This window comes from Mirounga leonina, unplaced genomic scaffold (genome assembly GCF_011800145.1).
Source record: "Mirounga leonina isolate KUSES-001 unplaced genomic scaffold, KU_Mleo_1.0 Mir_94, whole genome shotgun sequence".
Taxonomy (NCBI): Eukaryota; Metazoa; Chordata; class Mammalia; order Carnivora; family Phocidae; genus Mirounga; species Mirounga leonina.
In genome coordinates this window covers 39457857-39474014 of record NW_023270855.1, presented here as the reverse complement: position 1 = coordinate 39474014, position 16158 = coordinate 39457857, and the positions used below count along the sequence as shown (strand labels likewise).

The 16158-nt window shown below is 51.8% G+C and overlaps 2 protein-coding genes across 3 annotated transcripts in view; one reads left to right on the top strand and one right to left on the bottom strand.

The window, feature by feature from the left end:
* The first annotated feature begins 1204 nt into the window (after positions 1 to 1204).
* Positions 1205 to 4325, top strand: RBM15B (RNA binding motif protein 15B). Its single transcript, XM_034997306.1, has one exon. The coding sequence runs from the start codon at positions 1265 to 1267 to the stop codon at positions 3953 to 3955; it is 2691 nt and encodes an 896-aa protein (XP_034853197.1). The 5' UTR covers positions 1205 to 1264; the 3' UTR covers positions 3956 to 4325.
* Positions 4326 to 7736: 3411 nt separating this feature from the next.
* The window catches only part of DCAF1 (DDB1 and CUL4 associated factor 1), a 73632-nt gene continuing 65210 nt past the window's right edge, over positions 7737 to 16158 (bottom strand). For both annotated transcript variants that reach the window (XM_034997304.1, XM_034997305.1), the window contains 2 exons: positions 12832 to 13084; positions 7737 to 8717 (listed from right to left, as the gene is read on the bottom strand). In XM_034997304.1, coding sequence (XP_034853195.1) covers positions 8659 to 8717; positions 12832 to 13084 — 312 coding nt within the window. In that variant the 3' untranslated portion in view covers positions 7737 to 8658. The remainder of the gene's footprint in view (positions 8718 to 12831; positions 13085 to 16158) is intronic.

Genomic DNA, 16158 nt, shown 5'->3' with positions numbered 1-16158 from the left:
CTGTAGGGCTGACCCCCAAGGTGATCTACAAAGGGTTAACTCATTCTGGAAGTGGAGTTCAGATCAGGCAACGTTACAGGTGTTTCTTTGTTACAGGTGTTCCTTGTAAGAGCTTTCCCCTTGCACCTGCCTCAGCTGCTCCAGGAGGTGCTTTATTTATGATTGTGGGAGAAGGAACCGGTAGGCTCTTCCCACCCCCACGGTTTCCTTGCAGAAGTTGGGTCGGTTTTTGCGATGCGTCCAGCAGCTCTCTGGAGAATGAAACCTTCCCAAGGGGGCTTGGGCACCTGGGCAGGATTCTCCCCGCACCTCACCTCTGGAGAAGAGGTCCTGGCCCTGGAGGTGGATGGAAAGGCACTGGTCAGCGAGAGGTAAGCGTGGCAAGCTGTGGTAACTACTGGGTTTGGCCTTCTCTTCGCCCTTGGCTCCGTGGCCCTGCCCTTACAGCCCACCATCTGCTCGGGAGGCCACAGCAGAGGGTGGACGCCGTGGCGCCAAGGAGCCTATTCCCCCTCGGTAAACGGCAGGTAGGTTGTTGGCTCGGGTATCTCTCTGCCTGAACCCAAAAGGGCCTCGCCTTTTACATTCATAGCCCATGGTCGTCGCGGCCTTTCCGGGGACCGCTGCAGGTGATACCTGAACGCGGAGAATGTCTGCTTTGTGGGGCGTGGGTCCTAGACGGGGCCTAGGGAGCGGCGTGCTTAGGTTCTCGCGCCTGTCGATCCCGGACCACAGTCGGGAGATGCTGTGGTGGGGATTGGGGGGATGCCACGTAAAGAGGCCGCGCTGGGTCAAGACCAGACCAGGGAGCCCAGCGCCCACAGACGCTGCCACTCCCATTCTACGCAACGCGGACCCCCGAGCCGGAAGCCGGAGGCCTAGGGCCTGCAGCCGGCTGGGGTCGGGGACCGTGCTCTCGCGAGGTCCCTGATCTCCGCGTAGCCCGGCCCCTTGGCCGCGCGGTGGCGTCAGAGCTCACGCCCGCCCGCCCGCCCCGGGATCACGTGACACGGGGCGGCGCATTCCGATGACGTACGCCCGGCGCAACTCTCGCCCCGCCCGCTGCGGGGTCACGTGACAGTCCGGCGCAGCCTGATAACGCGACGCCCAGCCCCTGGGCGCCGCTCCCGCCCCGCCCCGCCGCCACCGCCGCGCCGAGTCCTTTTGTCCAAGATGGCGGCGCCGGGGGCGCTGCCTCCTCGGCCGCCGCCGCCGCCGCTGTGAGGGGCCTGCGGGCCGCCCGCCCGCCCGCCGCGCCGGCGCCATGAAGAGGCAGAGCGAGCGAGACTCGAGCCCGAGCGGGCGCGGCTCGTCATCGTCGGCCAAGCGGCCGCGGGAGCGCGAACGGGAGGCGGAGGCGGGCGGGCGGCGGGCGGCGCACAAGGCCTCGGGCGGCGCCAAGCATCCCGTTCCAGCGCGGGCTCGCGACAAACCCCGCGGTAGCGGGGGCGGCGGGGGTGGGCATCGCGACGGCCGCGGCGCGGGGGACGCAAATCACCGTGCGAGCAGCGGCCGCTCCTCGGGCTCGGGCGCCGGCGGCGGGGCACGCGGCGGCAAGGCCTCCGGGGACCCAGGCGCTTCAGGTGCTTCACCCCGCGCGTCTCCGCTGCCACCACCGCCGCCGCCGCCCGGGGCCGAGCCCGCGGGTCCCGGCTCGTCGGCGGCCGCGCCCGAGTACAAGACGCTGCTCATCAGCAGCCTGAGCCCCGCGCTGCCCGCCGAGCACCTCGAGGACCGGCTCTTCCACCAGTTCAAGCGCTTCGGCGAGATCAGCCTGCGCCTGTCGCACACGCCAGAGCTGGGCCGCGTGGCCTACGTGAACTTCCGGCACCCGCAGGACGCACGCGAGGCCCGCCAGCACGCCCTGGCCCGCCAGCTGCTGCTCTACGACCGGCCGCTCAAGGTGGAGCCCGTGTACCTGCGCGGTGGCGGCGGCGGCGGCGGCGGCGGCGGCGGGAGCAGCCGGCGAAGCAGCAGCAGCAGCGCTGCCGCCTCCACGCCGCCCCCGGGGCCGCCCGCGCCCGCCGACCCGCTCGGCTACCTGCCCCTGCACGGCGGCTACCAGTACAAGCAGCGCTCGCTGTCCCCAGTGGCCGCCCCGCCGCTGCGGGAGCCCCGCGCCCGCCACGCCGCGGCGGCCTTTGCCCTGGATGCTGCCGCGGCCGCCGCGGTGGGGCTATCCCGGGAGCGGGCCCTGGACTACTACGGGCTATACGACGACCGCGGGCGCCCCTACGGCTACCCCGCCGTGTGCGAGGAGGACCTGATGCCTGAGGACGACCAGCGGGCCACGCGCAACCTGTTCATCGGGAACCTGGACCACAGCGTATCGGAGGTGGAGTTGCGGCGGGCCTTTGAGAAGTACGGCATCATTGAGGAGGTGGTCATCAAGAGGCCTGCCCGAGGCCAGGGTGGTGCGTATGCCTTCCTCAAGTTCCAGAACCTGGACATGGCCCACAGGGCTAAGGTGGCCATGTCGGGCCGGGTGATTGGCCGAAACCCCATTAAGATAGGCTACGGCAAGGCCAACCCCACCACTCGTCTCTGGGTGGGCGGCCTGGGACCTAACACGTCACTGGCCGCTCTGGCCCGGGAGTTTGACCGCTTTGGGAGCATTCGGACCATTGATCACGTCAAGGGAGATAGCTTTGCCTACATCCAGTACGAGAGCTTGGATGCAGCTCAGGCCGCCTGTGCAAAAATGAGGGGCTTTCCCTTGGGTGGTCCAGACCGGAGGCTGCGCGTGGATTTTGCCAAAGCAGAGGAGACTCGGTATCCCCAGCAGTACCAGCCTTCACCCCTCCCTGTGCATTACGAGCTGCTCCCCGACGGGTATACCCGGCACCGAAACCTGGATGCAGACCTACGGGTGCGGGATAGGACCCCCCCACACCTCCTGTACTCAGACCGAGACCGGACCTTTTTGGAAGGGGACTGGACCAGCCCTAGTAAAAGCTCCGACCGCCGAAACAGCCTGGAGGGCTACAGCCGGTCGGTGCGCAGCCGGAGTGGGGAGCGCTGGGGAGATGGGGACCGGGGCCTGCCCAAGCCCTGGGAGGAGAGGCGGAAGCGGAGGAGCCTTTCCAGTGAGCGCGGGAGGACAACCCACTCCCCTTATGAGGAACGGAGCAGGACCAAGGGTGGTGGGCAGCAGGTGGACCGGGGCTCTGACCGCACCCCTGAGCGCAGCCGTAAGGAGAACCACTCCAGTGACGGGCCCAAGGAGTCCAGCAGCAACTCCCTCAGCAACAGCAGACATGGGGCTGAGGAGCGGAGCCACCACCACCACCACGAGGCTCCAGACTCTTCCCACGGGAAGAAGACCCGAGAGAGCGAGCGCAATCATCGGACCGCTGAGGCTGAGCCCAAGCCTCTGGAAGAGCCAAAACACGAGACCAAAAAGCTCAAGAATCTTTCCGAGTATGCCCAGACACTGCAGCTGGGTTGGAATGGGCTCCTAGTGTTGAAAAACAGCTGCTTCCCGACATCTATGCACATCCTAGAGGGGGACCAGGGGGTTATCACGGGCCTCCTCAAAGACCACACTTCCGGGAGCAAGCTGACCCAGCTGAAGATCGCCCAGCGTCTGCGACTGGACCAGCCCAAGCTCGACGAGGTCACGCGGCGGATCAAGCAGGGGAGCCCCAATGGCTATGCGGTGCTCCTAGCCACCCAGGCGACCCCCAGCGGGCCTGGCACTGAGGGGATGCCCGCGGTGGAGCCAGGCTTACAGAGGCGGCTTCTCAGGAACCTGGTCTCCTACTTGAAACAGAAGCAGGCGGCGGGGGTGATCAGCCTGCCGGTGGGTGGGTCCAAGGGCAGAGACAGCACGGGCATGCTCTACGCCTTCCCGCCCTGCGACTTTTCACAGCAGTACCTCCAGTCCGCACTGAGGACATTGGGCAAGCTAGAAGAAGAACACATGGTGATAGTTATAGTGAGAGACACTGCCTAGCCCAAACCTGTTTCCAGCTCCGCATTTGTGTCACAAAAGCAGTTATTTTAAGATCTGACCACCACCCCCTCCCCACATCCTACCCCCTTGGTTTGAATTCTCTGCTGGGTTATTTTGGTTCATTTAATGGGGGACCAGAGTCCCGACCCCCCACCAAAACTAAGTTCTTAGATTTTAGGGTTGTGTTTTTTGTTTTTTGTCTTTTGTTTTAACAGCAATGAGAAAAGGGACTCCTGTCACGTTGATTTCTAGTGTACGAGATACTGTCTGCTGTGTTCTGTATTTTTTTATTTTTTGACTAACTGTATGGAAAGTTGTCAGTAAAGCCTTTGTCAGAGGATGGATTTTTAATCCTGTTCTCCTGGTTTAATCAAGTTTTTCCTCAGTCAATGGAAGACTTTTCCCCACTGCACGCACGCAAATGCTCTAGGTCAGCTTCCCGGCCCGGGTATATGTAGTTCAGAATCCTGCCGTGTTGGTGGCTCTCAGTCCCTCAGCTCTTTGGGCCCAGTCAGGACTACGTTCACATTTGTCTTTAGCCTGGGCTCACAGCAAGTTGTTTGCCTCTGGACCCTCCCCTGCCTGCCTGAGCAGAGCCCGTGAGCCTGAGCTCCATAGCCGGCAGCTTTGGTGGTTTTGGAGTTTTCGTTTTCCTGCCCTGAATGTGTGTGTGCATCTGCTTGAGCTCTAACAGTTGGACAACATGCCTAATCTTGAGGCCTTTTGCAGGCAGGTAGTCTTCAGCAGTTGTGTGGTCTTGTCACGGGGAAGACAAGTACAGTATGGATGCCACAGGGTCTCGGGGTCCCAGATCGACGCAGGCTCCCCCTCTTATTCAGCCTTAATGTGGCTGTTGTGGCAGCCCGGGAGCACCCGGCTGGAGGCAGAGCTGCCTCAGACTCCCAGGGACACCGGAGGCCAAATGCCAGAATGGAGGGCGGGAAGGAGCTTCTTTTGGTTCATTCTTGAAATGTACCCAGTGTTTGTAAATTCTGGTTCTTGCTTGTTTGGGGGCTAATGTATCAGTGGCGGGGAGGGGGGGGCTCTGCCCAGTCACTAGAGTTTTTTAGGGGAGAGACACTGAACTCCTGGACTGAAGAATTTTTGCAAGGGAGCACGGTAGATCAGGAAGATGCTCTTAACTGACATACCTGTTTCGCAGGTGTGAGGTGAGAGCGTGTGCCGTGGCCTCCTGCCCTGCTGCTGAGGTGGGGCCACTGGGACAAAGGTGCCTCGGTGGGGAAATGAAGTCCCAGGTGCCAAGGCGCTGGGGCAGGGCTAGTCAGAGCCATTTAAGCCCAGCTGGGGGGGATGTGGAAGCATCCTCCAGCTGGGAGGGAACGATGGCTTGAAAGAGTAAAATGCTGTCCTCCCTGGTCTCTAATGAGGTCAGAGGGCAAATGAAGCCAGCGCTGTCGGGGACCGGGGCGGGAACCCAGTCACACAGCAGTTGTCACCAGAGAACACAGGCCAGATACACTCTTCGGAGTGTTTGTGTGGCAGTCTGGATGTCCCGGAAGAGCTGAGGGACAACAGCAGCCTCAGTAAGAGAAATGAGCCAACTGGCCAGAACTCCAGGTTCTGGTGGCCACACCACCCTCCCGGCCACAAGCCCAGCCCATGCAAGGGAACACAGGTGACAGCTGGGACGCTTTGAGGTAGAGGATGAGGCTCAGTGTGGACTGCCTGGAGGATACTTGCCTCCACACAGAAAGAGGTGGCTTTTTGGGACCTCGGAGATTTAAAATGAACGGGAAGGTGCCGGGGGAAATACTGCTCACCGGGCCACAGCGGGTGCTCATGAGCGAACAAGCACGTTCACAACAGAAAACATGACCAAAGGAAGTGTTAAGTGCGTTTATTTGCCTGTTTGTTTGTCCTTGAGCTGTGGCCACAACTGCCAGGTGCCTGAGGAAGTCCGTGGGGGACTCAGCTGACCACAGCTCCACCATTCCAGGGTAGCTCGTACTGCCGGAAGCAGGAGTGGGCCCTCCCTGTTCAGATCAAATGAGGTAGGGGTGTCTTGAAGGCACAATGCAGGGCTCCCTGCAGTTCTTTGAGAAATGCCTGGGTCATACACAGGCCAGAGGTGCCTTGCCCCATGAAGTTCAAAACTTCGGGGCTGTTCTTCATAGAGTGGGTGCTCAGAACCCAGAATCCTACACCACCCAGCAGCATTCCCAGATGTAAACCTGCTAGGAAATCTGGTTAGAGAAGACCTTTCAACCCTTGCTTTGTCTACTCTTCAGGGATAGCCCCAAAAAGAACTACAGAGTTTTTTGGTAAAGAACCACAGCCCACCCACTGTGTGACCTTCCTCCCGCTCCTCTTCTCTGGACCCTCTTAACCACTTCCTTCCTTTGGCTCTTAAGACAAAGCAGGTTCTGTGAACTCTCAGACCTAGCAGGTGAGGTGGTCAAGGCGCTGATTGATTTTAGACTGTCCCAGAGAGAGAACAATTTAACTGCAGGTGTCCGGAGCCTCCACCTGGGGGTTCGGGTCCTGTCTGAGGTGTCGCTTAAAGGCAAAACAAAAAAAACAATCTGAGGCAAATTCTGCCTCACTGTTGGTTTGCTAGTATTGTACGTGTTTCTTCTAAGTGACTCAGATCTTAAGCCCTGGTACAGTAAGAAAGAGGGCAGATGTCTCCTTAGCCTCTCAGGGCGTGTTGTCAAGTCAGCCACAACTCCGCTCCCCTGTCGGAGGTCCCCATCTCCACCCCAGAGACCTGCAGGCCCTCCCAAGAGCTGCCGGCAGAGTTGAGGGAGACAGCCAGCGGCTCAGCGGAGTTCAGGGCTAGAACAGTGTTTTTCCTTGTTGACTTTTAACCTGTTTCCTCCTGATGCATCCAGCACCAGCAGTCAAGGCTACTCCACTGGTTAGTGTGAGGCATGAAGCAACGTAAGGGCTGAGCGCTCTGCTCTCTAAAGGACCAAGAGGTACGTGTGACGCGGGCCCGCCTCAGTGTGTGTCGTCAACTGGACGGTGCTCCAGAGCCCAGGAGGGCTTCGCCAGCCCCTGAGGAGTCTTAGCCGTCTTGTCTTGTTTACTTCACAACCACATCTGTCCCCTCTTCTCTCAGCAAAGGGAGAAAAGTCTCTAGCTATTTGAAACCTACACAATAGAAACCAAGCAGCTGTTACGGGGGTAACTCAAAGGAAGAGACTGTGGTTGCCTATTTATTGTGGGAGGAGAGCAGGGTGAGGTGGGTTAAGGGAAAAGGTCAGAGCACGTGGCACTTTCCCTGGCAGTACCCCAGTTCCACAACCACTGGCTGGTTTTGAAGGCCTGAGCCTGCCCAGGCCCCTGCTGCCCCAAACTGCCAAAAGTGGAGAACCGCTCTGGTCCGCTGTTAACTCTCCCTTGAGGAAACAGTAATGACGGTCACCCAACTAACTCTAGAGGTGGCCGCTCCTTAACTCTGCCAGCATGTTCCTCCAAAACTTCCAGCTCCACCAAATCTGTACCGCAGAGCCGCCTTCTTAAGTCAGAACCCGGGACAGAGAGAGGTGTCCACAGCACACAATGCCCAAACACCTCCTCCACCCCCCCAGCGTGGTTCTCGGGCACAGACCAATACTCCCTCGGGGGGAGGGCCGCAGACCAGGGTCAGACACTGTGACTAAGCTACTTTTCTCCCCAGAGTGCTTTATTTGGGCAGAATGAGTCTCACCACCATCCTGGGCTGCCTCTCTCGGAAGGCGTCTTCTCTACTGGCTGGCTAGAGCTGCAGGGCAAGGGACCACCGCACTTTGGTAAAAGAGAACAGGGAAAGGCCATAAACAAACAAAGACAGACTTGTAGTTTATTTTGTATTTTTTTTAAATAAATACACTTTACATTAAAGAAAAAGGCCTTTGATTTGTAATTTCCACATTGGGGAGAAGGAAGAAAAAAAAATTTTTTTGAAAAACTGAATCACAAAGAAAAATAGAGGGAGTGAACTTATATCCTAAGTTCCCTCAACTCCACAAAACCAATATCCACAATGACCTTGCTGCCCCCAAACCATGAAGGTGGGTGAATCTAGGCATTTACTCAGCAAATAAGCACTGCCTTCCTCCCCACCTCTGGCAAGAAGGAAAACAACTTAACCTGACAGCATATGAGGCAACAGAACAGGTTAAAAAATCATATATTATATTTATAATAAAATATTCTTAATCCTTATCAATTTAAGAAACCACGATTTTCCTTTTCATTTAAATACGTATGTAAAAATGCCTCTATATTGTTCTTTAGACATCATTTTCTTCCATAGAAAATGAAGTGCTGGGACAAGAGACCTGGTGGATATAAGTTCATACCCTCAGTTATAAATGCCTGGTTTTGTTTTTTTTTTTCTTTTTAAATTTTATAAAAAACTATTTCTTGTTCTTTAAGTAAAGAACGTTATACAAAGAAAATATATTGTGAAATAACCCCAGAGACATGTTTTTTTTTCCCCTTGAGGAAAGAGCTGTCCGTCCTAGGAGAAGGGGGAAGCAGAATAGGGCCTAACCCTGTTGTCTTTTTTGTGGTTGTTATTGTTTTAGAAGGACCCTCAGATTCCAGTGAGGCTCTCTAAGCCATAATCCTCTGAATGCAGGGCATGCAGTTCCTTAAAAGACAGCCCTGGGAGAAAGGGAAAGGAAGGTGTGTTCTCAATTCATCTGACTCAGTTTCTCGCCTGTCAGGAATGTCTTGCACACGGTGATGGCTCCTCACTCATTCAGAGATAAGATGATGTCATCTTCCAAATCAGAGTTGTCAGAGCTATCCGCTGAAAGGGAAGAGGGAGAGACTAGATTACTCACCAGACTTAGAGGAAGCTTTCAGGAAGGAAGCACCTTTATACACATACATTTATACCTGAACAAAGTTAATCACCAGTTTCCAGAAAAAAGAAAACACATCAATTAACTCCTTGGAGCTGGCTCTGGAGAATATACTTGTTGGCAACAGTGACCACCCCTGGGACCTGTTGTTCCTGCACCTTTCACAGGGCCTGGATGCAATGCTCTCTGCCTTCTAGAGGTTCTTCCTGACTGGGGGGCCCTGAAAGGACAGGGCAAGCCCCTCTGAAACTTCTGAATGGCTGCAAAAGGGGCAGGGCTGAGGGAGAAATGAGTGAGCCTCTGCAGTCCTATGGCCTCACGTCCTTCCAGGACAGGCGCACAGGCCTGCCTGACCCACCCCCCTACACCCACTAAAAAGGCAGGCTGAGCGCAAGCAAGAATGAGATTTCTTTTAAACTCAACAACTCTCTTATCAGAAGACCCCATAAAGGTAGAGACTGTCAACCAAGGATTCTTTCCTCTGAATATAATCAGCAGGAACAAGTTCCCAAAAAGGTACAGGCCAGCATATGGTAATACCAGAGAACGAGTACCTAGAAACTCAAGGCCGTAGGCCAGCAGGGAGCAGCTAGAACATCCTGGAAGGGTAGCACCATGTCTGGCACAGGAAGAGCCCTCCACTGGACCATCTGCCTTCTCAGGCAGTGAACAGACCACATTAACTAACACCTCTGGAAGGATCCACTGAGGAGTGAAACAAAGCAAAAGAACCTTCAAAATGAGGATACATCATGTCCAATTGGAGAGAAACATAGTTACCTAGCTCCTAAGGACTCTAGTATTTGCTGAGTGAAGGTAAGGGAAAGGCCTTGGTGCCCCCTTTGATTACAGCTCAGGAAGCTGTGAAACCATTTTAACAAGGTCTCCCTGGGGCTGTGGACTTCCCATGCAGAGAGAGACACCAGTGGTTCCATAGCATTCCCCATCAGCCTTTCCCAGACACCTAAGAATCGACTCTCAGGAAAGCTGAAGCAAGAACAACCCACGTTCCCAAACCTTCTTTCCTTCACTACAATTTCCTTTACAAAGAAAACGGAAGTGGATAAAGGAAAATCAACAAACGCATGGCTGTGATACAAAGTCCTGAAGGTAAACAAAAGAGACGTCTGGAAAAAAACAGGGCTCCTGGGTCTAAGAGGGCATAAGCATAGCCGGACTACTGGTGAGGAGCAGGGAGAACGAACACCTGACAAGCTAAGCTGAACAGCCTCGTCAGACTCCTTGCTGCAAGTCTTCCAGAAGGAACCGCCAACAGGTCCTCGGCCGTGGCAGACCTCCAGAGACTCCCCCAGGGCTCCTGAGATCTAGGATTCACAATGCCAGACCACCTGCCTAAGACCTGGCCACCAGCTGTGCAGCTGCGAAGAGTCTTAACAACTCTGCATCACACGTACAGAGTATAAATGCAGCTGGGAGAGGACGGGGACACAATCCTCTTTACGCAAATAACTGTCGGGCGCGGTGTTTGAGAGAACCTTCAGGGCCTGGGCACAGACTCCCTCTTGGTGGTCACAGGGCTCCTCTGCTCTCCCTTCCTCAGCCTTTTCGTATCTTCAAGTGTTGAAGAGACCCAATCCCAGACCCTGGTCAGGACCTCTCCTGAAAGGCCCTTTGAGGCAAAGGCAGTCTAGATGTAAATAATCAATCCCCACAATGTTTAACCTGCTGCTCTACAACATACAGGCTTTGGGGGGAGGTAGAACTGACTGGAACAGAGAACACACAAAAGACTTCAGAGTCAAGGTGTTTTCTCTTCCTAGGGTTGGGGTTCTGCATCTGAAACCAATCACTGGGTCTCTATGGGATCCGGGGCCTCACAAAGTTATGGGGTGGCACAGGGGTGTGGCTTTCTATAGTCTTAGTGACTCTCATCACATCATAAAAGGCTCCATAAGCTCAGAAAGGTTAAGAGTGAATGCTCTAGATGATTACTGAAGCAAAATACCAGCAAACCAAGGGTCCAGAGAACGGTCCCTCAGCCCGCTCTGCGGTACGCCCCTGGAGGGCTCTCTCAAACAGCGATGCAGGACACACCACCCATGCCACCTCCACATCACCACCTCAGTTCTAGAGCCCAAGCTGAGAAGCCCTTAAGCTGTCGACTGTTACGGCGTTCTCACATCATAAATATTCCTACCAAAATAAAGTGCTATCTCGTTGCCAAAAGAATAAAGGTTTTTCCAGTACCTCTCAGGCCTAAAGGAACGAATTTCGTAAAGTTAGAGAAGGCAGTAATTCTACAGGCCAAATACAAATTTAGTGGCTTTATATTCAAATAAAAAAAGAATAAAGAGGTTAAGTGCTACTCTCATCCCAGGGGTACCAGCACCAGCAGCCCTCCCGGCCTACCTTGTTACTTGGAAGGAAACAACTTGTACCCAACATGGCCCTATTCACAGATGACAAAAAGGGTCAGTAAAAACTGCCCCTTTACTCTTGATACGGTCATGTGTGCCTTGCCCTTTAATCCCTCTTCCCTGGCTCTCTGACCATGGCTAGGGACAAGGCAAGTCCTCCTCCACTGAGTCACCTCAACCTCCAAGTATGGAAGCTGGTAAGCAGCAGATGACGACACAGAAGGCACAGCCCCCCCCAGAGCTTCCTCAATATACAACTTTGGCAAGAGGACTCATGTAAGAACATGTCTCCCCTAAGACAATCCTGCCTTTCATTTGAGGGATAGAAGCACATCTAAGATTTATCCCAAAGAAAATGGATTTGGGTCTCTGTGAAATAGAATCTTTTATACTTAAATAAGTACTGTCACCCAACCTCTGCTACCACACACGTACACGCACGTTCCTCCTCCTGCCACCAGACACCAACGATTCTAAAAACCAAGCATCCACAATGAAGAGGCTTGGCCTAAGTTGGGCCTAGGCCAGCACACAGAATTTCCTGTGCATGAATTTCGTGTAAATGTTCTGTATCTGTGCTGTACACTATGGTAACCACACACAGCTACCAAATACTTCAAATGAGGACATGAATTTTTCATTTACATTCTAATGGCCACATGTGGTTAGTGGCTACCATGTTAGGCATCATTCCTGCCGCAGTTGTGAGCATACTGGCCTGACTGGCTACATGAAGATGGCTGAGTATCTCAGGGATGACTCCCCATCATTTGGCCAGGGCAGCACAAGAACCAGGACCACAGCAAGCAGACGTCTGTCAACAGTGACATACGTCATAGCGATGCTGCTGGACAGGTCCTCTTGAAGTGGACAGAATATAACTGCAGAGCTAGCAAACTCTTAGAACTAGTAACCGGTTTATTCAGGATTCATGAGCACAGTCAGGAGAAAACCTGACTTCAGAAACCTGTCCTAAAGGGAAATTACTAGAAAAATTGGAGCTTGTACTTCATAACTTAGAGGGGGCGAGGAAGACCAAACAAGCCAAAGAGAAACATCTGTCACCTGGCCTGTAAGAGGGCTTAGGCAAAAGCACACAGGAAAAGACTCCTCCCCAAGAGGGCTTTTACTTTGTAACTGTAGAAAGGAGCAGGCACGGCACCCCCACCCTGTAAGCAGCTGCCAGGTCTGGCTCTGCCCCTCAGGAAGAACCACCCTTTGGCCTTCCATTCTAAGGCTAATCCTCCAAAGCAGGAGTCAACAAACTACAGCCCATGGGCCAAACCAAGCCCGCTACGCATTTTTGTAAGTGAAGTTTTACTTCTAAAACACAGCCACGATCATTAATTTACATCTGGTCTCTGGCTGCTTTGACACTCGCAGCAGAGCTGAGGAGTTGCAAGAGACACCATATGGCCCACCAAGCAAAAAATATTTAGTTGTCCAACCTTTACAGAGAAAGTTTGCCAACCTCTATTTTAAAGATAACAGCCTTTTAGTAATACAGTCTGGTGAAAGAGCAGAGGATCAGAGATGTGAAACTGCTTTTCCTCAAGGGGCCAGTGATGAATTTACAGATATGGGGCACAGAACCCGGTGGGGCTTGCTTGCCAGGAGAGTGCAGGGAAGGGACCTTCCCCTGGGTGCCAAGGCTCAGCCTCAGGGTCGGCCCTGGACTTACTGTCCCCCAGGATCAGTTCCACTTCCTCGTCTGCATCAGAGTCTTCATCCTCCCCATCCTCTCCCTCCTCTAGAAGGTTTGCTAGCTCCTCGTCAGAGGGAGAAAAGTCATTGTCCCCATCCTCTCCTGCGTTCTCGTTGTTGTCATCCTCCTCCAACTCCGCCTCCAGCAACTGGTCAGTGTCAAGCTCATCTAGGTCATCAGTGTCGTCGTCATCTTCATCGTCATCTTCTTCCTCCTGTTCTTCCTCTTCCTGGCAAGAGAGCATGAGGTCCATTAGGAAAAACACAGAGGCCTAACCCACGTGGGCCACATGGGAAGTCTCTCCCTTCTTCCCAAAGGACAGGGGAGGAAACTGTCACTAAAAAGAGTGGTAATCTAGGTAATCTAATGAAGACAAAGACAGTCACACACATGTTCCCCAAGATACTCAAAGCACCTCTCAGACAAGGATTAGTCTTCACTCGACAAAGGCATTACTGGTCACACAGCCCTTATCCAAGAAAATACACAATTCATTCACAGAGGTCTCAGCCATCAACATTCTAGGTTCCTAAATAACTAATAAACCAAGGGAGCTCTTCTCTCTCTCCTGTATCAACCAAACCAAGTGAAATCAGTTGGGTCACTGGACAAAAGCTCCTACTGGAATCTAAAAAGCAACACTTTAACAAGACAGAGAAAGAACACAGCCGCTGAGTCAGCTCCGAAGCCCTTCAAGGTCTTACCCTTGATCTTATAACCAAGGAAGTGGGTAAACCTTTAATAGTGCTATCGTAAGTATCCAATGATCTAACTGTCCATCAAAACTGACTTTGCAATACAGAACATAAAAGATACCTACATTTTCTGTTACAAGCCACACACACGAAAACACACAAAAAGTGCTAGAGAAACCGTCCTTCCCTCCATTCTTAAGAGATCTTTCCAAAGTCAGGAAAACTACCAGAAAACTAATGAAATACTGGCTCTGGGTACCCTGGGCTTTATAAAGGATACATCCTAGCCTCTGCCACAGATTTCAACTTTGCGCTAGAATCCAAGTTGTGTCCTTTCTTGCTTGAAAGGAAACAAAGGCACCTCTGTTTTGATAAGGATAACAGGTGTTCCCAAGTAAATGTGACCATCATTCATTTATCCTTCTGCTCAAACATCAACTGTCAACCTTGCCAGTAGCAAAAGGACTCTAACTTCTGCAACAATAAAATATAAAATTCATTTAATATATCAGCCTAATGAAAGTCAAGAAATAAGCCCAACATACACAGAAAAAAAATAGATAAAACACATATTTAAAGTGTTGCTGCATGCCAATCGCTTAAAATCCAAATTTTGTGCTTTTTTGGCCACTAGTGTTCATAGCTATAATATAAACTAGGCTCATGTTCAGCAGAGTAGCCACGCTTTATGGACTTTTGATAATTTTGGAATCACCCTAGACTTTTTGATATGCTGTTTGACTTAAGACTTCAACAATTTCTGGCAGCTATGTGGGAAAGACTAACCCCTTTACCCAGTAAACCTAAGGCGTGTACAAATGTGTGTACTGTCTAGACCAGAGCTTGCACATGCTTGTATACAAAACCACATATGACAGCCTGAGGCCACTGTTCCACAGCTTAGGCCACGTTATCTCCTCCACACAGATGGCTACTAAGCATTCACCTACTGGCAAGGCGCTGAGAGTGCCTGGAGGCAATAATGACAAACTGAGACACAGACAAGCTCCTTAGCCCCTATAAGCATATCAGCTCATACAAATGCTGGGAAAAGAGAGAAGGGTCAAAATTCAGGGAAATAATCCAAAGTGCTTACCAGATTACAATTTTTACCTCTTTTTTCCAGGCATATTTTCATGGCCTTGACCAAAATTAGTTCTAATCCATTAATAAAGTAACACAGTTAAAAACGAGTACATTAAAGAAAAAAGTATCCAAAGCACTGTGTTTCTTAAGCCTCTATGGGACAATATTTAAAATTGAAGATGGCATAACTTTATTATTTTTAATTCTGAAATTAATGCGTAGTTACTGATATGCACATGTGGCATTATTTAAAGAGTGGGACAGGAGAATATGCCCAGGTTTTGGGATCAAATACGCCTGGGTTAGAATCCTAGCTCTGCCAATTACATGGCGTGTGAACCTGGGCAATTTACATAAATTTTCAATGTCCCATAACTTTTAAAGGTCCACAGTTGAGTATGTAAACAGTTACGTGGTTCAAACAGGCATCTATTAGCCAGCAAATTTAGGAAGACCATTCTTTTTCATTTCTAAAAACATCAAAGCCTAGCTGATCCAGGAGAAATGCGAAAAAGCTCCTGAATCAAAAGCAATCCTAGAAAAATAGGTAAATCAGGGTCTGAGCTCTGAACTACAGATAACATTCCCAATTCTTCCACGAGACTACAAATCCAAAACCCTTACTTAATCTTGTAGTAGAAGAAATAGTTCACATATATTCATCCCAGAAGGCCATGAGGACTTCTGTGACCATGACAAGACAAGGGAAATGAGTAGGAAGGGGAGGCTCTACCTGAATCTCAAGTAAAATACATCACTCCATCATTTAAACTCTATGGTTAATGACCAATGCTGGTTTAACATGTATTTTGTTACACATGGATATGGCCATAAACTCACTTTCTAAATTTTAAATCTGAAACCTGAATCATGAAACAGAGGCTCACAAGATCTGTCCAAAATACTGTACAATCTGGGGCGCCTGGGTGGCTCAGTCGGTTAAGCACCCAACTCTTGGTTTCAGCTCAGGTCATGATCTCAGGGTCCTGGGATCAAGCCCCACATCGGGCTCCAGGCTCAGTGGGGAGGAGGAGTCTGCTTCCCCCTCTCCCTCTGACCCTCCCTCCACTAGTGCTCTCTCCCTCAGATAAATAAAATCTTAAAAATAAAAAAAAAAAAGAAAGAAAGAGAAAGAGGAAGGAAGGGAGGGAGGGATGGAGGAAGAAAACAAAATACTGTAGAATCTAATTCTGTAGTTGAACCCAAAAGAGAGTCCAGGAAGTAATTTTAGAAGCATTCTCGGCTGGTTTAAGTACGTGATTGGTAACATGAGCCCCTCTCTTTCATATCTAAAGATTTAAGGAGTGGTCAAAAGTAGTTTAAAAAAAACACACACACACACACACACACAAAAGAAACTAAAAATTATTACTTAGTGAAAAAAAATCTTCCTAAAATCCAGAATCATCTTCAACAACATTTAGGTAAGGTTTTAGATCTAGGAATGTAGGGTTTAAAAAAATTCTCTACAACTTTAAGGCCTTGGAAACAGAATCAGAGGGACTCAGGGCCAGGATGTTTT